General features: G+C 38.0%; 3 protein-coding genes and 1 non-coding gene across 5 annotated transcripts; 3 read left to right on the forward strand and 1 right to left on the reverse strand.

Annotated features, from left to right (window-relative positions):
* Nucleotides 1-988: 988 nt before the first annotated feature.
* Nucleotides 989-2940, forward strand: LOC137716744 (uncharacterized). The gene is made up of 3 exons (XM_068456121.1): nt 989-1425; nt 1542-1889; nt 2160-2940. The coding sequence occupies exons 1-3, from the start codon at nt 1162-1164 to the stop codon at nt 2649-2651; spliced, it is 1104 nt and encodes a 367-aa protein (XP_068312222.1). The 5' UTR covers nt 989-1161; the 3' UTR covers nt 2652-2940.
* Nucleotides 2941-3998: 1058 nt separating this feature from the next.
* Nucleotides 3999-4086, forward strand: LOC137718908 (small nucleolar RNA R16). Its single transcript, XR_011065987.1, has one exon. It is a non-coding gene; the product is annotated as a small nucleolar RNA R16 (small nucleolar RNA).
* Nucleotides 4087-8543: 4457 nt separating this feature from the next.
* Nucleotides 8544-10191, forward strand: LOC137717742 (uncharacterized). Its single transcript, XM_068457206.1, has 3 exons — nt 8544-8942; nt 9068-9292; nt 9850-10191. Exons 1-3 carry the CDS (start codon nt 8679-8681, stop codon nt 9925-9927), a joined length of 567 nt encoding a protein of 188 aa, XP_068313307.1. The 5' UTR covers nt 8544-8678; the 3' UTR covers nt 9928-10191.
* A 654-nt stretch (nt 10192-10845) lies between these two features.
* On the reverse strand, nt 10846-18661 carry LOC137717343 (protein ESSENTIAL FOR POTEXVIRUS ACCUMULATION 1-like). Of its 2 annotated transcripts, none has more exons than XM_068456668.1 (10): nt 18499-18661; nt 17735-17823; nt 16635-17552; nt 16443-16554; nt 16157-16348; nt 15062-15829; nt 12306-14934; nt 11912-12099; nt 11772-11831; nt 10846-11501 (listed from the first exon to the last, which is right to left on the reverse strand). In XM_068456668.1, the coding sequence occupies exons 1-10, from the start codon at nt 18566-18568 to the stop codon at nt 11128-11130; spliced, it is 5400 nt and encodes a 1799-aa protein (XP_068312769.1). In that variant the 5' UTR covers nt 18569-18661; the 3' UTR covers nt 10846-11127. The 2 variants fall into 2 exon arrangements, with proteins under 2 accessions (XP_068312769.1, XP_068312768.1); XM_068456667.1 differs by having other exon boundaries at nt 16157-16351.
* Between the last annotated feature and the right edge of the window lie 1998 nt (nt 18662-20659).

The following is a 20659-nucleotide window of genomic DNA, read 5'->3' on the forward strand; positions in this document are numbered from 1 at the left end:
TAAGTGTAGTATTACTTTTTTGTTTTTGAGTTTTGTTTTTTGTTTTTGTTTTTAGGCAGTGAGATGACGTGAGCTTAATTAACATTATTCCATATGGTAGTGAAATCATAAAGACCATACATGTGAAAAATCATTCAATTTGGAGATCTTTAGCCATTCATTTATATATCAAATAAATAAACGGTTCATCATAAGGATGCTACTTATTATTAAAACCGTCGATTGATTTGACATTGATGGCTAAACGAGCTCTAAATTGAATAACTTTTTGCAAATATGATATTTTATGATATAAAGAGAATGAACAATTCCGATTACGATGTTTGTAGGGTAATTATATGTTAATCATAATTGGAGGGACAGGTACAATCCCTCATGAAGAGAACACAAATATTATTCTTTTAAACATCAACAATGGATCGGTTGAAACTATGGGATGGGAATATGGATGCAACATGGGTTTACCAACGCTTGCTAGAGCAATGTGTTCCATCATTTACATTCAAGTTCAAAGCAATTTTATTGAAATTTAGATGAATTTAATGTAATTACCATATATCATTCACAAACAAGGAACAAAATGCCAACATAACAACGACAATGGTTCATGAAACATATGACCGGACATTAACTAGGTCCTATATAATTTAGTGATACATTTATACGCATTGTTGTTGATTTAGTAATAATTTCTTCACAATATTAAAACGTGTCACAAGTTTGAATTTTCCTGATGATTTTATCTCAAATAATATTTATGTATGACAAGTTGAAATTAACTAGTTACTTTGACTTGTTTGATGAGGAATGTTAATTAGTTGTGGTAAGGGTTAAGGGGTCCTAAAATATGCATGTACCCTTAAAATGGTTCCAAGCCATGCGAGACCTACGCGCAAGGAGCACCTTAGACAACGAAACCTCTCTCCCTCCCTCTTACCTTCTCATTTCCAATACCAACTTAATCTCCTACTAATTAAAATTAAAATTTCCACAATCTCCCTTCTAATTTTAAAACACACTAATCCTTTAGGGGGAGAAAGGGGAAAGTTTCCCTTTTCCTCTTTCTCTAATTTAATCAATTTATCTCCTCCACTATCCCCTAATTACATAGGTTCCTCAAATATTTAATTTTACATTTTTTTTACAATTTAATTAATTTCTATGAGGAAGCTGTGCCCTAACCTTGACAATCAAGATGGCCTGGCTACCGTCCTCGAGGTGCCGATTCCAGAGGAAATGTTCACCAACATGGGCAGCAGTGCCGAGTTGCCGTGGGCGAATCTCCGTTCTTCCATGAAAGCTCATCTCTCGTCAGGATCAAACAATGAGTTCATGGCATTGCTCAAGCTTGTTGGTTCTCCTCTCATTCCCCTTCAGGTTCATTGCGACAATGCACTCTCCCGCCCTATCAAAGATTGTTCAATCGTACGTAGTCTTATCCTAACTTGTCAAATAATATAGTTTTCATTTTCCATTACGTACCTACGTAGATCGATAAAAATCAAACGAAATATAAAATTTGCATGCATGCATGCGGGTAGGAGGCTTCGACGGCGAATTATATAGTGCAACAATACGTGGCGGCGACTGGGGGACTGGCGGCGTTGAATTCGGTGAATAGCATGTGTGCTGTTGGGGAGGTGAAGATGGTGGGATCGGAAATGCACCAAGGTGATAACGATAGTGTACACGTTCAGAGCAAAGGCAATGGCGAGGTTGGTGGGTTTGTCCTATGGCAAAAAGACCCCGACCTGTGGTACTTGGAATTGTTTGTTTCCGGCTTCAAAGTCAGTGCTGGAAGCGATGGCAAGGTCGCATGGAATCAATGCGGCTCGCAACCTTGCCATGCCAATAAAGGGCTCCCAAGACCCCTCCGCCGCTTCTTTCAGGTATATACATTACTTGAAAACAACGCATGCACATTTCCTTACAAGAGTTTTTGCTATAAGTGTTTTTATTATTTATTAAAATCAAGTGTTTTCTTGGAAAAATACAGAATATGTGTTTCTTCGCAAAGTGATTATACGACCTAGAAACGCTTACTAATTATTCTATCGTTTGAAGCACTTTTGGTTGTCAGAAAATGTGATTACTTCATCATAACTTGTTTTCTTCGTAACACGATTAAGTGACAGAATTAACTTTTGTTTATTGATTAGGGTTTGGATCCAAGGAGAACAGCCAACTTGTTCCTAGACGCAGTATGCACAGGAGAGAAAAGCATCAACAAAGAAGAATGCTTCATCCTCAAGCTAGAGACTCCCACGGAAATACTCCAATCCCAAAGCACGCCCCAGACTGAAATAGTCCACCACACCATCTGGGGCTACTTCAGCCAGCGTACGGGACTGCTAATCCAGTTCGAGGACAGTAAGCTGGTCAAGATGAGGTCGCGAAACGACAGCGTTTTCTGGGAGACGACGATGGAGACGGTGATCGGGGACTACAGATACGTCGACGGAATAAACATAGCGCACGCTGGCAAAACGTCGGCGTTGCTGTACAGGTACGGACACGCTTACAACCAGAAGAGGAGGATTGAGGAGACGTGGAAGATTGACGAGGTGGATTTTAATATTCGTGGGTTGTCCACGGATTGTTTTCTTCCTCCGGCGGATCTTAAGAGGGAAGATGGCGGTGGAGATCAATAGCACGTACCATACGACTGTTTGTTTTTAAAAGAGACTGTTTTGTTTGGTCAATTTATTTTTACAGAACCAATACAAAAAACAAAAAAGAAAGAAGGACGAAGGGGGAACTGCATGTACATATAGGTAAAAGCAAAACTGTTTTTTCTCATTGATGCCTGTGGTTTTTGGAATTAGAGAGAGCAAGACGAAGAGATTGATTAATTTTTGGAATTAGAATACGTTGTGTATGTGAGTTGATCTTTGGCGATTCATAATTTGGACCCACGAAATAAATCCCACATGCATGCAGCATGCGTTATTGATCCCAACACTCCTCTTTAGACCTAACATCTAAACCAAATCAAAGCTTTGCTTGTTTCTATATACTAATATGCACCTTGGTTGCTGCGCTCCCCCGCATGTAAGTGAAGAATGAATGGAAAGGGATCCTCCCTTCCACCAAATCCAACAAATCCATCAATCCGGACCCTTGAAATTTGATCAAACGGTTACAAACAGGGACCCTCCTTTAAAAGTTATAATAACTTTAGCCGTTGAATTAAATTTCAAGAGTCCGGATTTGTGGATTAAGTGGAAGGAATCTGGAGAGTATTTTTTTCGGGAAGAATGAATGATCTTCCAAACAAAAAAAAAAAAAAAAAAAACAATAGTGGGTGAGTGAAAAGCATGGCGAGAGAGTGAGTTTGACTCGCAAATAATCGACAAGTGGACCGATCCTTTTGGGTATGTGTTTTGATTGGCCTGTTCAGTATACTATACACAGGCCCAATCAAAAGTTGGACCTAGATAACTTTTAACAAAGCCCATAGAAACTCCCCAGATATCCATTCAAAGCTCAAAGCAAAAAGGAGTGGGCCGGGCCACCAAAATATCAAAATCTGTTTTCCAGTTGGGTAAAACCCTAATTCACATAAACCCCTATATAATCTCGATCCCTCTCCTTTCCGCCTATCAATCTTCTCCGCTCTCAGTCGCTCTTCAACTTGCAATCTCCGCAGCCCCACCGTTTCATAAATCTCCTTTCTTAAGATCCAATTGTGGTTTGGATCCGATTGGGTTTCGGATCCGAATACATAGCGTCTGTGTTTTCTGAATTTTTGTTTGGATTGTCTGTGCTCGCGCCTATGTTTGTGCGCCATGCATCTGTTTACCCTCTCCTTCCATGCCAAAGAATCAACGGTGGAGGAGCTTAGAACGGATGCATATATCGATTGGTTGGCTTACCAGCTCACTGCAGATTGTTTGAGTTTGCTTTTGGGTCAAATGGACCTACCGATATATTTATATCCTTAATTATGTTTAATTAATTTTCTTAATTATGTTTAAATTAGTGTGGGTGGAAATTCAAAAGGCAAATGATGAATTTTCTTTTCCGCTTATTGATATACTGAATCTTCTGTGTTGACATAAACTCCGCTTATTATCTGATGCCATTGTTTTCTATTTATTTATTTTATTTGTGAAAAAATTAAAGAGAGTTTTAAGGAAATACATTTCATTTTTAACGAAAAAAATATTTTTACTTTAAAAAGTTAAAAAAACTAACGCAAGTTTGAAAATTTTAAATTTTAACGATAAAAATAAAATAAAAATTTTAAGTTTTAACGATAAAAATAAAATAAAAAGTAAAGTGAATCAATATTAATTTTTTAATATAAAAATATGACTTTTTGGTTTCTTAAAAAGTTATTCGTGATATTATTCATTTACAACATATTTTTATCATTTTGACTAAAACTCAGTTTTTTAATTTTTTTCATTAGTTTATTGATTTTAAAACAATTTAGTATCTTTGTTTTGGATTTTTAGTGACGGTTTTGGTTAGGAATTGTGTTAACAATTGTTTCGATGGAGAGGAAAAGCAGACGGGCGGACAGAATCTGATGCTGTGTAGATTGTCTGCAATTTCCACTTGTGTGGAATTGTCTATGAGGATGATTTGTTTTTTAATTTTGTAAAATATTTTCATATTTTTTTCTTGTTTTTAAATTGGATTGAAATTGAATTAGTAATTAGGAGTGTAAAGTTTGAATCGATAGCGTGTGATTAGTAGTTTAATTATTATAATTTTATATAAAAAAATCGAAGAAAATGGAGGCTTTCTCCAAATGAGATGTTAAATTTTAAACATTAAAATGATAGTTGACAGTTTATGTGTCAATTTGACATTTTGTATAATATTTTGCTTTATCCGATATATTAAATAATAATGTTATTTAATAAACTTTTTATCTTTTTGTTGAGTCTAATAATTAAGCCAATCAAATATTTCAAAAACATAACAACATTTATTATATATTATATTAATCTATTAAAAAATCATTTAATGAATTTGACATCTGCTGTCAAATTTGATAGCAAAATGTTTTGTCTTCAAATGACTCAGCACCACGTAAGAAATTGAAGGCTTGGTTGGAGAGAGTTTCCTGCTATTTTTTACTGTTGTATGCTTACATGGCAATTTTGACATCTTCTTTGGAGATACCCTCAATAGTCAGCCTATCTTTTCGAAGTTTTGAAAGTTTCATAAAAGCATTTCATTTTTTTTTAATTACCATAGTGTGATTTACTAGCGCAATGAATCAAATAGTTGCAAAAAATGATATTGACAAAGAACAACTTAAAACGATAGAGAATATTAGCAATAATTTGGTTAATAAAAAGAAAAAACGAGCCCCATCTCTTTTGTTATGCTCTTTTTCAAAAGCTTGATGTATTTTGAGCCATTTTTCTTATAAATTTTAAGAAAAATTAAACTTTAATATTTTGAATAAAAACTAAAATTATTTAGTCGATCCCTACGAATTCTTCTCTTCATTTGCTGTTTTTGTTTTCGTATTCTTAATTTTTTCCGTTAGATTGGTTGGTTCTTTGGGCTTTAAGACCATAGACCTTTGCAACCAAGCATGCGGGATTCTTGTGGTTCTGATGAATCTATCTACAAGAGAATAAGGAACGGAGAGCTTTTCCCCTTTTCCGTCTGAGTCTTTGGTCGTTATACCAAAAAAAATTTTATACAATTTGAGGAGAATAAATTGAAAATTTTGGTTGTATTGGGTCCAACGATAACAAAGTGATGGTCCGGGTGATTCATTTCCCTCCTTAAATGGGCTTACTCAGACAGCGCTGTCGGCCTCAATGAAATATGGATGGGTCGGGCCTTTTTCGGTTTAGTTGAAGCCCAATGGGCTTCTTGAAATCTTAAGGGGATTTGAAAAAATCCATCTCCAAATTTCATTTCCTATCCACTAATTAAGATTTTCTTTATCAATATTTTAAAAATATTTTAAGTACAACCTCTATTCCTATTGATTGGAGTAGAATTGTTTTAGGAAGCTTAACTTCATAATTTTTTAAGCTAAGATTTAATTTAAAAAATATCCATGGGTAGTCCAATTGTTGGGAATGAATTATAGGGCCGTATTCACACGGTACGTTTTGTATTCGATTCATGGTACTGGTGAATCACACGATAGTAATCAGGAAAGGCCTGAATTACTTCTGCAAGTCTTTCTAAACCCTAGAAAAGTGAATTGCCGTGACAAAAACACTAATCGATCCCTTTTTTTTTAATATAAAAATTTTACTTAAAAAATAGAGTGATTGGAGATGCGCTAATGGATTGGTAGTCGCGGTCTCGTGATGAACGTAATTAGAAATTAAGGAAGGTTAAGCTTATTTGCTGTCGTTATCAACCAATAACCCCACTTGCTTTAGCTGAGGTTGACTATTTAAATTAGTGCAATGTCGTTGTTTAGTTGTCAAATCGGTGGTCCTACAACTTTAGTTTGGTTTTCGAGTCTTTTGGATGTCCGACGAATCCATTGGGATAATATTTTCATTTCTTAACATTTGTAATGATGTAGTTCCGTATTTATCTTTGCATCTGAAGTTTTATACTAAATTTCTCCCTTCCACTATATCATTTGTATAAATAAAAAAAATAAAAAAAATAAAAAAAATAAAAAAAGTTTTGTGGTAGTTGTGCGTGAAAGGTGCGAGTCAAGGGAATTAATCAACTTTTGGAATACTTTGCCACTCTAAAATAAAGATTCTCTTTGTATGCTTTTCTTCTTTCTCACTTGGAAATGAATAAAATGCTTGGCTCTTTAGGATTGCGAAGAAAATTCATTTAGTGGCTGATTCACATAACTTTGTGGATATCATATCTACGAAAAATAATCAAAATTAAGGTTGTTTAGTCAATTAATTATAACAAATACATAAACGGTTTGTAATTCATTTATTGAATCCATCCATCTATTTTCATATAGTTCAATGACCAAACGATTTTATATTTAATCGATTTTCTGCATAGATGGTATTTACATAGTAATTTATACATGAACGGTTTTGATTATAAGTATGAATTTCCTTGAATCAAATACGTAGTGAATTGAGGAGGAACTCATCCTCATTCATTAAGGAGCCAAGTTAATTGAAAAAAAAAAAACATAGGGAGATTAAGATTTTGAAAGGGATGCGAGCGGTAGATTTTCGTAGAAATTAGCGTATTTTTTTCTTTAACTCATTGTGCTTCGGTTCAAAATAGTAATGAGGATTAACCGATTAAGTAATGTAGTAAAAATTAGTTTGTAACTGTGATATCAAAATCTTGAAGTTGGGCAAAAACTTAAAAACTTTTCTCCTCAATGATTTTCTTTAGTCTTTCTTGAAACTAATTATTTTCTAATCATGAATTAGTTGAGGAATGTGATGAACACAACATCAACAGTTCACCTATCACAAGTTGACATTTTTTAAGGGGCACTAAAGTCGCCTTAAGAAAAATCATAATTACCATAATCGTGTTGGAAGCCTGAAAACGAAACTTGAGTATGAATCGTAAGATATTTATGAATAAAACGCCAGATTATATATGTTAAACTCATTCAATTATAAGCGATCTTATACAACATAAGAATTAGGCTTGACAATTTTTCACACGACAAGTTAATTTGACATAAAATGACACAAAAATTACAGGTTTCTAGCCAACTCATCAACAAATCTAGTTGTTATCAGGTCATTCATTAAGAACCTTATTGAATATTGTTTGTCCGATTTACATTAGACATGATAATTTTTTACATGACCCATTAACCCGACATGAAAAGATCCCGTTAACGAATCGGGTTGCTATTGAATCACCTGTTAAGAATTCATTAAAATGACAGTTTAAACACAACATAACCTATTAAGATAACAAGTATCATACGAAAATAATACAAAGACAACCCGTTTGTAAGGTCTAATCAAAACCGAGCTAATCAGGGGTCCTCGGTGCTAAACGACACAGGTGACGTGATGGTGGGAAATGACTAGTGTCACACACCGGCTGACGCGGCTGTATGCCCCAAACAGTCAACCTTTAGTCGGCAAATGATACCCATTCCCACGTCTAAATGGACCCCGCCCGCGTTCACACATACTTTGATGGGTGCGTGTCGTTACAAAACCATTCAGAAATTTCGGAATGGTAGCTCGCTAAACACTCCACAATTCCCTTCCCTTTCCGACATCAAAATTCAAGTTTAAAGCTCGTCTAATATGTCTCATTCCGTTGATTAAAACCATTCATCCCTAACTTTGAGATTTCGAATTTGATTTTCTTCATCTCATATCGTCTTGTTAGAAATCTATTGTTCAATTAAATAAGAGCATTCACCACAAAATCGAGGTTTCTAGTTCAATTCTATTTATTTCGGACTCATATGGTCCTATCACGAGTTGATCGAATAGTTAAACGTGAGATCTTAAGTTCATTTTTACCCACCTCATCGTCTTGTCACAAAATTATGGTTAAACTAAATCCGACACGCCAGGTTCGATTCTCAACTCGTATGTCATAGTGGTATTGAGATGGCTCACCCACCCATGATCTCATGACCCCAACACATTAATACGAAATTTACTACTCACACCCCACCCCCACAGTCCCATAGTCCACAGAGAGTCCCAGACTGTCTCTCTGTCTCTCCTCTCTCTCTCTCTCCCCCCTCAGCAGTAAAACTTCATCTTCTAACAATGAAGGACAACGATGCACCAACACTGATAACGATCCCATCATCAACGGCGATCAGGAAGGACGCCTCATCGTCGTCATCATCCTCGAAAACCAGAGTCTTTCTCGACAAAAATGGCTACAAGTTCTGGGCTTTAGCGGCGATTCTTCTCCTTGCTTTCTGGTCCATGTTCACTGGCTCCGTCACCCTCAAATGGTCCACCGGCAACTTGTCCCGCCTCTCCGACGACCTCGACATCCCGACCTTCGACGATCTCGACATTCTGGTACTAAAGTCCGCATCTTTCTCGTACTTTGGACTAACCCATCTGCTTAATTTCTTCGTTAATCACCGTGGATTTTGAATTAAACAAAATTAATTAGTGATCAATACTGGATTAATGATTTGCAGGAGGTGGAGGAGAGAGAGAAGGTGGTGAGGCACATGTGGGATTTGTACACGCAGACCACCAGCACCAGCACGAGTCGATTGCCGCGGTTTTGGCAGGAGGCTTTCGAGGCGGCGTACGAGCACTTGACCAGCGATGTTGCCGCCGTTCGAGACGCCGCCGTTTCGGAGATTGCCAAGATGTCCATCCGCTCCATCGTTCTTGATCCCTTTCCTCTTCAATCAACGGTCAGTAAGCCCTCTGATCTGCATAATCAAAGCTCTTTTATGTTAATGGGTGATCATTTTTCTGCTAAATTTTAAATTACTCGATGATCTGCTTGCTCTTATAGAATGCAAGATTAGCTTTAGCCACGAAAGTTTAGTGATATTTCCGGTAAGCTGAATAATTTGAGTAAAAATGTAGTATAAATTCAAAAGCTTGAGTAGTAGATGTAGGTTAAGCGAGATGGCCGCAGTGTGTTTGCCCTCTTGCATCCGAGTTCAAATTCTTATCCAGATAGATTAGAATAATTTAGAATATAATATCGTCGTTTAAAAGAGACATAAAATTCAAAACCTTGAGTTTGTGCATCGACTACAAGAAACTCTATAAATGTCAGGAAGTGTTATAAATTTGTCTAATTTGATACGAATTTGATCTTATCCAACCATCAAAACACAGTGAAAATTTCCACCCGAAAAATCTGTGCAATTTTCAAGTGACGGAGTTCACAAATTTGTATCGAAGTCTTAGTAATATGCGATTGCGATTTGTGACTACTTATGTTTGTTATTGTGTCCAGAACACAAGAGAGATGAAGAAGAGATCGAAGAAAGATGAGGAAAGCAAGAACGCGACTGCATTACGAAGTAGCAGCTAGAATTCTGCGTTACAGTTGCTCGTCATCGAACACTTTGCTTAAAGTTCACCGGAACTATGTGTTATATAATTAGGGTTCAGATCAACCCCATCACAGGAGTCAGAGCAAAAGAAAAAGATGCATATATGAAAACTGGTATATGAATTGTCCTTCAGTGAACCCCATTAGTTGGGAACTTTGGACATCAGAAATCCCATTAATTGGGATTTATTAATTGTATATTTTATTTTTGATTAAGAGTAATAAAAACAGTAAATTTTCCAATCCTGGGTGTTGAGGGTTGTTTTGCAGCGAAAGTTTTATGATGGTATGTGTAAAGGATTCAGTTTTAAAATTAAAAACATTGAGTTTAAAACTGAATTCTTTAAGTTTAAAACTACAATATAATGGTATTCTTCTTTACTTGTAAGTGAAGGATCTTCGGTTCGATTCTCGTCAAAGATAAATTTGAACCATATTATTACTAGCTGAGGCTTAGCCCACTTTCCAAACACCTTAGGGTAGTGTGTGTAAATAATACCGTTTGTTCAAAATAAAATAAAAAAAATTAAAACTATGCACTTGCATTTTGAGAAATTGTAACAATGATCTTTCAACTTTAACTCAATTGAAGAAACAACCCTCCGGCTTTAACCTAATTAGAGCAATGATCTTTCAATTTTAACTCAATCGTATCAATTGTCCTCCAACGAGGCTCATCTTGATAGAGTTTTGATAGTTACTGAAAATAACCATAACCGCACATTTTGATCAGTAAAAAACCAATGGTCATGAATTTTCAGTTAATGAACCATTGTTGCAAATTAGTTAAAGATGAGAAGTCATTGCTACAATTCTCTCCTTGCATTTTCACTAGAATATCAAAAGTACTTTTAATCATTTTAAAATCACTTCTAAACGAGCTCTAATTTAACCAAGTGAAAAAATAGGGTATAATTTAAGGCAGTCTTACCACTGTATAATTTAAGGTTACACAAAATCGCTCGAGCAGAGAAAAATAGCACTGCTGCTGTCGTTGGCTGGCTGGCACTTACTACTACTACTACAAAAGATGGAAGATCCAGAAAATATGGGATAAAGGAAAGGGGGCAGGTAAGAAAAATCCTAAACCGATGAACGTAAAAATCCATTTACAGTCCAAAAGCCGTAAAAGTATTTACAACTGCCTCTTCTGATCTTTAAACTTCATCATCCTCCTCCCTAATCTTCCAGTGTCTGGATCTCACCCATCATGATGCGGTTACTCACGACGTTAAATCCCAAGACAGCCGGACTAACCTTCTTTCCTTTCTTCCCCTTCTTCTTGCCGCCCCCTTTGGAGAACCCGTCTTGGTCCACATCCCCAACATCTGCACTGTATGAATTCATATCTCCGCTGCTGAACCCGGCGACCCCTCTTTGGTCATTCCCTTTTTGAAAGGCAATTTCAAGGACATCAGCCGGTAGCAACTCCTTGTAGTTGAGAAATTTGTCAATGAACTCGTGATCGGGATCATACGACCCTAGGTTCTCTTTCAGAAGCAACTCCGCCTCCGATTTGGATTGCTTCAGGCAAAACTCAAGGAAACTCGTATCTGGAAAGAAAAATAAATGACATAGCCAGGAATAAGACTTTGAAAGGATATATTCTTCTGAACAAATTCTAGCAAATCTTATATTTCTCAAATCAGTAATCCAATTATGAAACTGAATATCACGAGAAGGAATGGATTTGGACCAACACAATGCCTAATATCAATTCAGTTTTTTAAGCTACGAAAAAAGCAAAATTATTATAGGAAAAAACATCCGGCTCCATGGATTTTGCCCACTATTTAACGAAGCTTAGTACTACTATGCAATACCTTTCGTGCCAATAAGCCTCACGCACTCGCTCTTGCACCAATCTCGGAAGCCCATGGCTTCTGCAAAGGAAAATAAACAATGTAAATAGGTGACGAGTAATATTTCTGACAGAAAAATCAAAAGTACCATGACTCTTTACCTGATTGCTTGGTCATGGCATCCCTTTTTCCTTTCATAGATGACTGAGACGGTGAGGATGAAAGTAATCGCTCGGTTGACTTTCCACCCACTGATTTCTGCCTGCCTAATGAACCAGCCGAAGTTCCTTTTACAGGAGTATTTTTCACTCCCCGACTGCCCTGGCTTGCAAGATGAGGAAAATCTGCCCTGCTCACAGGGAAACAAACAAAAACACAAGATCCAGGTCAAACTAGCACTAATGAGATCCCTACATATACTAGAGCTGTGAGCCAAACCCCATATTCATCCCCGCAATATAATTGAGGTTCATTAAGCTTTCCGTCTCAAAGCAAAATAAAGCGGACACGAACACACAAATGAATAGTACATAAAGCAAAGGAGTAATATCATACTGCGTATTTTCTTGCTTTGCTTGATCAATTGGTCCCCAGAATAAGTCATCTTCTACTTTATTTCTTGACTGAGATGCATGGGAATTAATCGCGATGGGAGATGCAGCTTTAGATGGAGATGATGCCGAAAGCGACCATGACGGAGCACTATTGCGGGTGACTTGAGGTGGCTGTGATTTCTGTGGAGTTGGAATCTGATTTTGGTGCTGAGCAGCAGCAACCCTCTTCTCCTGCTCCTTTTGGATATCTCTTAAAGATGTGGGTTTAGGAATCTTCCCGGAGTCTGTAAACCATGCTGGAGAAGGAGCAGGGTTAGCCGTTTCTCCTTTCCAAAGAACAAAATCTCCCAATGAAGGCCCTGATGGAATTGTAGGCAATACTTCTTTTTCCTGCTGTACAGAACGGGAGCTTTTGACTTTCTCAGTGGGGCTTGAACTAACAGGCACATCTACAGCAGTAACTGATATTGAGGTCTTGGTTCCAGTACCCTTTGCTTTTGCTGACCTTTTGCGACTCTTTTTGGTGTCTTTTGCCTCAATAAAGTTATCGCCATCTACAGATTCTGAATGGGTGGGCATAATTTGTGAAGAATGCTGAGTTGACACACCATTAGGAATTTCGACATCTCTTTCACTAGACTTGGCCAAAACCTCATCTGCTAATAAATCATGTAGCGGGCTCTTCTTGCTCTTTGGGTTTTGAGAAGTTTTGGGCTTCCCAGCATTTAAGTCATTAATACCTGCATCTACCGGAGTTTCTCTAGATATTTTTGGTTCTGAATTGGCTACAACCCCGGCCCAAGGAGTTGACAAACTGGGGGAGTTGATGGTGACCTCAGGTATAATCACTTCTGTCTGTGCCTTCCTCTGTTCTTCCTGTTGAATTTCTAGTAACGATTTCGCCTTAAAACCAGGAGCAGGCTTCCAAGCTCGCTGGCCAATCTGTGTTTGAGTACTTTGCCCAGAAACAGACTCAACTAACTTAGAATCACCCCTGATTTCATGAGGTTCCGTATCATCTCCAGAAACTTTCACAGCCTCTAATTTTTCAGATTGTTGGGATTCCACAGCCTCCACTGTAACAATTTCAGGCTTACTGCTTCGGTTGCCTCTCATCTCCAACTTTACATCTCCAACAACAGGCTTTTCAGCTTCAGACTGCACCTTGGATGCTCCTTTTGCTTGGTCAGTTGAAGACTGTGCCTTGGCAGATTTTTGCTTCTTGGACTTCTTCTCAGAAGTCTTTCTTTGCCCTCTTACTTCAACATTCTTTGCTTCAACCACTGTAGGAGCCTCATCATTGTATTTTTCCCTTTCAATCTGCTGTTCTTCAATTTGATTGCCTGATTGAACATTCACATCATTGATATGCTCAGGTACATCTTTCTTGAAAGCTCCTAATGATGGAAGAGGATCTGCAACACACTGAGAAATTGCTACCCCGGCAGATTGGTCAGCTATGAAAGCGTTTTCAGCTGCCTCTTCCAGGGTTTTAGCAACATGAAAATCAGAATCAGTTATGGACTCCTGCGCAAGGGACACCTCTCTAGATTTGGTCATCACATCAAACAACGGTGAGCTCTCAACAATTGTGGACATTGGCAGCGACTCCTGCTGAATAGAAATTGGTGCCGCCGGAGTAACATCCCGACTTCTTTGATGAGTAACATTCCCAAGCACTTGATGCGGTAAAGGTACTGAGGATGCTCCCTCACTAACATTATGACTGATATCTTGGTTCCCTTGGGGAGGCAAAGTCATATAACTACTAGTAAGTTCATTTTGCGTATTAGGAACCTGCACATTTGTACCAACTGGAAACATTTCTTGTGACGACTGAAGCCGGGAGGGATCTATCCCTTTCAGCATCACAGAAGCCTGCATCTGTCCAAAAGATGGCTCAGTAAAATGCTGTTGAGAGTGATGCTCTGGCATAACCTGGGAAAGCAGCTGCTGTTGTTGCCTTAACAAAATTTGCTGCTCCTCCTGTTTCTGTTGCTGCTGCTTGAGCAACATTAAATTATCCAACAATGACATTTGTTGTGTTGGAACAGGCGCCTGGGAATGTAACTGTAATAAATACTGCTGTTGCAACATACTCAATACTTGTGGATCATGTAATAAACCAGAAGATAGTAATTTCTCTTGCGTTGAAATACTTGAACTATCAATAGCTTGAGAGAGTAAAGATTGTTGATTCTGAGGATGCAGCCTCTGCTGTTGGAACCCAAGTGGGATTTGGGGAGGAAAGTTACTCTGGAGTGGGGCTTGGGGAGGAAAATTACTCTGGAGTGGCTCTGAGCCACCTTGGACAGGAAAAGTTGACCGACCAGCAGCACTATTATTTATGTCAGATGATGACCGGTTAGTTAATCCTTGAAGGATGGACATGAGGTCAGCATTTTGGGTATGAGGAGGCTGACTAGGATTTTCAGCCACTGAAGAGAGGGGGTTTGCATCTGGGACAATCTCCGACATAGGTATCACAGATGAAGCATCCATCCCAGGCCAATATTGATAAGGATTAGGAAAAGACCTCTGTCGTTCAAGAACCATTCTCTTGGCCAACAGATTATCCAATCCACTATGAGTCAAGCCGTGAGGATTGTTTCCTATAAATCCTTGTAAACCTAACAACAAAACATAGAGATTCAAGTCACAAGAGGCCAGGACAAATGAAACTAAAGAACAAATAAAGCTTCAGAAAGTACGAAAACATTAGACTCGAAATGTAAAACATATGTTAATATCACCAACCTTCCGAAAAAGGAAACTTATGAAGTGGTGAGCCACTCGGATTACCAGACATCAGTGACTCCAGAAACCTATTCTGAGCTTCTGTTGTCGAGCCCTGTTTATTCCTTGGATCATTTCTTGCTATCTCTATCTCACTTAAACCAGCTTGAATCATCCCAACATTACCAAAGTTTGGCCTACTTGATGTATCTGCAACCTCCGGTTTAGGTGCAGTAAATCCAGGCGGTGGTCTAGCTTTAGCTCGTAAATGAGGCATAACATCACCAAGTGCCAAAAATGGCATATCATTTTTTGCACCTGCTATGCGAACTAGCAAATCTATGCCAAAATATCCAGCCTCAAACCAGCCAATAATGTCAGCCCCAGAGAAAGGACCTTGAATTATACCCTGAGGATCTTTATAATAAAGCTGAAGCTCCTCTGGAGAAAGCTGCTGAGGTTGTCTCAATTCTTGTTCCCTATCTAGAATTCCCGATCGCTGCCTCCTTATAACAGGATCATCACTGGTTTTCCATCTTGCCTCATCCCTACTTTCCCATTCGTTGTTAAGATCTTTCGATCCTAACGACCAGCCCATATCAGGAGTTCTTGACTTAATATCACCGGGAATCTCGTTCCAATCATGCAAGACTGTATGTGAGCGTTCTCCTTGTGATGAAGCTCTCCATGGAGAACCAGAATGAGCAGTAATACCTCCCTGCATGCTCAACTCTGCACTAACAGGTGCCTCCTCAGCCCTTATGAAAGGACCACTGTCTCCCTTAAAAGCTGCAAACAGAAAGTACATTAAGTAAGTTTAAATAGGGGGACCCATCTCACGCTAGTAACACATCTGAAAAGGGCCAGTAAAATCATTTGGGTCCTTTTTTTGAAACATAATCTCAAGAAAGAAAGTAAAATTCTGAATCAAGAATCAAATAAACCAGTTCCACATGGGCATGTGAACAGGAGGTTAGCATTTTCCCTTCCATTCAAAAAACATAGGTGAGTTTAAATTATCTAGACCAAACTTTTCCAGCCCACCCAATAGTAACCTTTACCAACGTGCATATTGATGTTGTTTCAACATCCTTTTCATATTGTACATCAACATACCTTCTGATCTGAAATTGTTCTCTGAGTATGTTTTATGTTCCTGCGTTATTTCTCCTTTTAGGCTGGATCCATGATGAAGCACCTGCCTTTCATAAGAAGAACCCTCTGCATAATTCGGAAGACCACCTTTTGACCTAGCAATGCTTTCATCTTTAGAATCACCAAGTGCAAGGGGTAAATCTTCTCTACTGCCTGCTAAAACAAAACAGTTCCAACAAAAGTCAATTCCCACTTGAAAAGGATCATGCATTTATAGTTTTTAAATATCTTGAACCAGCAAAACTACCAAGCTTGGGTCTTCTTGACTGTGTAAAATCATTTGGGTTCCTTCCATCTTTAGAAGTCTGGGGTGCACCACTACTTACTATATCTCCTTTGTCAATTCCCTTCAAAAGAGCCTGCACAAACAAAAAATATTCAAATGCATGGACAAAAGTATCAGAAGTAATCACAAAATAATACAATGGATCTGCATTACCATTTCCTCAGAATTCGGTGCACAAAGTGCCAGAGGTTCCAATGGTTCATCCACCGCAAGAGAGCTCACTTCTATAAACCCATCAACTGGTTTTTTATATGATTTCATATCAGCCTTCCTGTAAACATCAAGCAGCTTCGTCCTACTATACCTTAATGGATAAGGCTCTCCATGTTCACTTTCAACTTTGTCCAATACAGTTCCTATAGACTGAGGAATAGTAGGACTGCTGTTCATAAAGCCTCCACCAGAGCCACCCCTTCCACGACCAAGAGAAAAGCTGGGAGGTGTAATTTCTCCACGCCCCCAATTAGATGAATGTGTAGGAGCATGTTTGTTTGCTGATAAAGTCTGGTTATAAGAAGGATCTCCCCTTCCCCGGGCTTGGGAGGAGTTTGATCTCCAAGGCCGGTAGGGATCCCCATCCTTCTCATCCTTTACATGATTTCCAACATGAGACAAACTCTTATCAAGATGCAGACCATCTCTACCAGAGTCTGCCCACTTGTCAGGAAAACCTTCTGCCTCCTTGTCATTAGGCCCCCAGCGCGTGTTCCATTTGCTCTCTCGCCGTTGCTCATAATTGGATTCCTTGTTACTTGAGTCAGTCCACCGCTCAAGTGGGGCACGACGTGCTTCTCCAAATTGCTTTGCAGATGAATTTTCCATCCATCGATCCATCCTGCGAGTGTCACCAATTTCTTTATCACCATCCCTCCAACGATCTTTGCGTCCTGAGGAGTTGGTGTCTCTTTCTTCATCACGCCAGCGTTCACGACGACCACCAGCTTCCATATCCATCAAAGATGGCCTGAAAACATCCTTCTTCTGGGTATCACGAATTTCATCACCATTACCTGATGATTTCATGGTATCCAAGCGACTGCCAAAGGATGGATTTGGGCTGGGAGGTTTTTCCTGCATTTATTTTTAAGAAGTAAATAACAGAGAAACTCTGAAGCAATATTCCGATCTTATTTTGATAACTAAGATAGAAGTGCATACTAATTGGAATAAATGTAACAAAAATTTCTTCTGAAACCAAGCAGCAATTGAGGGAAGCAGATTAATATACAAGTATGAAAGAGAAGATAACACACCCCAGTTAACATTCCTGTCTTACTCTCCCCCGGCTTAGGCAGAAGCCATTGCGGTGAAAGGGGAATAAGATTCTCCGAACCTTGTCCACCTGTGTACACCAGAAATAAACACAATTTAGAATTATATGAGAATTACCAAACAAATCCAACTAGAATCACAGTTAAATGGTGAAGCACAATTATTCCAAAGAAAAGGGAAAACCTAAAACACCGAAACATGATTGAATGACGAAACATTATAACATGAATTCATAATATTAATCGAAATCAATCAAAACATGAATTGAGAAAGGCTTGTCAAAACTTGAACTTTGATAAAGTTTATGATTCAAAATACTCTTTGATAAAGTTTATGATTCAAAATACTACTACAACCGGCAAGCATGGGAAATTGTTATGGTGAACCATATTACGATATTCCTGGAGCATCCTCATTGAATTCATAATATTATTTGTTCCAACCAATAAACGGGAAAATGTAAAATCGAATTTAAAAGCCCTAAGAAAATTAATTGCATTTACCAATATTAATCAAAACCCTAGGAATAAAATATTTATCAAAACCCTAACTACGGAATATTTATCAAAACCCTAAACTCGGCTACGAAAAACATCAACGCCAATACGAACAGCAACGACAACGATAAATGTGCGAGCTAATTATCAGAACCGACGCAAAAATCTAGGGTTTTTGGTCGAAAATCGGAGGGTGGAGGCGAAATGCGAAAAATCAAGACGGCAAAGGAGGCCGAGGGAGGAAATACCTTTGGAGATCTGGGGCGGAGTGGTGACGGAAAGCTGGCGGCGAGAGGCTGAGCTGGAGAGGTCGGCCATGGATGATCAGTTGAAGTTGCAGAGAGCGAGCAAGCCAAAGAAACCCTTTTGCGCTTTGGTAGTGAGGTAAGACAGAGAATGCGAAGGGTGGGAAATAAGGGCAAGAAAAATGAAGGGAGATAAATGTGGGAGGGGTAGATTCGGCATTTTGATCAAGCGGCTCACGTTAGCAAAGCATCGATTTGTTGTCTCGCGCATCACCCTACTTTAACACCCTTGAAAGAACGCGTGATTGTTTTTTACTTTTTCAGATGTTCGAGGAATTATAGTAATGATCTTTTAACTTTAATTAAATTTGAATAATGATTTTTAGTTAAAAATTCGTGATTATTGGTTTTTTACTCATCAAAACATGCATTTATGGTATTTTTTGTCAAGTCCATTATAACTTCTGTAAAAAATAAGTCACGTGCCATGAATACAAAGCTGAATAAAAGAGCAAATATTGAAAACCAAATGAAAAAAATTGTTGTAAGGGTCACTCAATTTTAACCTAATCAAATAAATGGCCCTTATATTTAATTCAGTTGAAGCAATAATCATTCAACTTTAACTCAATTATAGCAATAATATTTCCAACATGACTTATTTTGACCGGTGTCTTAACAGAGTTGACGAAAACAACTATATACGCATATTTTGATTAATTAAGGTACCAACGGTCATGGATTTTATTTGAAGGACCATTGCTCCAATTGAATTAAAGTTTCGGGACTATTGCTACAATTTTCTCCATATACTATTCACCCGCATCAAGTAAATTAGAGTTTGAATCTTCTGCATTTATTTGTGAGTGTTATTTGTGACCTCTATTATTAAATGACATTTATTAATTAACTTAACTCTCTTTAATTTTGTTGTCATAAACTTAATACTTGTCCATTTATGATAAAGGCTACACACAAAGTAAGTGCAAAAGATTTAATCTCGGTAGATTATTCACCTTTCTATGTTTATTGTGACACGCCCCAATCCCAATATTCCCCGAATACCAGGATAGACATGTGTTGGCTGACACCCGAGGGTGACGAAAGCCATTTATTAAGTGCAAATGCTGAAAATAAGGGGTAGATAAGGCTTATAAATATAAAAGAATAATGAATATGCATTTAAGAAACGTGTTCAGAGCATAAAACTAACTAGAACACTAAAATAAATAATATAAAATTGAACGAAACAAAGGATGGATCCTATACCGAGAGGACTCGAATATGGCAATGCGGAAGTGCCTTGACGCTGAGATTGTATGCCTCGATTCTAAGTCCTGAAGGGGCGCAAAACAAACATAAGTGGACCAAGTTGATATATATATATATATATAATAAAACAGTTATCAACGTACTAACCTCCAGGTTTTATGAAAACACATATATATCATGATAAACATAGGTTTTCCGAAACCTAGCATGCCATGCAATGTCTCAAGTCATAACTTGTATATATAATAATCACTAGTGAATGTTCGATAACCCCCAGGCCTCATGCCGGCTCCCCGTCCCTGTGCTAATAGCTAGAGGAAACACACTCCAGGCGCTATGCCAACACCAAACCGTTGCCTGGGACGGACCATAATCTATCCCTACATCCTGTAACGGAATAAGGACCACTAGGGAAGTACAAACCCATTGAACATACATATATTGAAAAGTAACTTCATAGTATAAAGTCATCCACTGTCTATATTATAAGGATGTGTTCTAAACATGTTTTAAATATCATATCGTCATCAATCAGATGTTCTATAAGAACACGGGTTATAGGAAAAATAGTAATAATTAAAACTAGTCTCAGTAAGCATGTGATTTTATAAAACATTTAGAAAACATAATCATCAAATCATGTTTTTCATGTATGCATTTCTACTATCAAAACATGCATTTTTATAAGGGGTCCACTCAAAGTACTTAGCTGCCGAAGAGTCACGCAACTAGCGAAGACGAAAACGCCACAATTAATTGCCCCTAAGCACATAAAGGGTACATTTAGTCAAACTTTACTCAAATGATTGAATTTGGGAAGACGGACTTAAAAAACGGGTCCAGGATGTCGAAATTAGCCTAGGAGGGGTCTCAGACGAAAACCCGAAAAGTC

The sequence above is a fragment of the Pyrus communis genome, chromosome 15 (genome assembly GCF_963583255.1).
Source record: "Pyrus communis chromosome 15, drPyrComm1.1, whole genome shotgun sequence".
Classification (NCBI taxonomy): Eukaryota; Viridiplantae; Streptophyta; class Magnoliopsida; order Rosales; family Rosaceae; genus Pyrus; species Pyrus communis.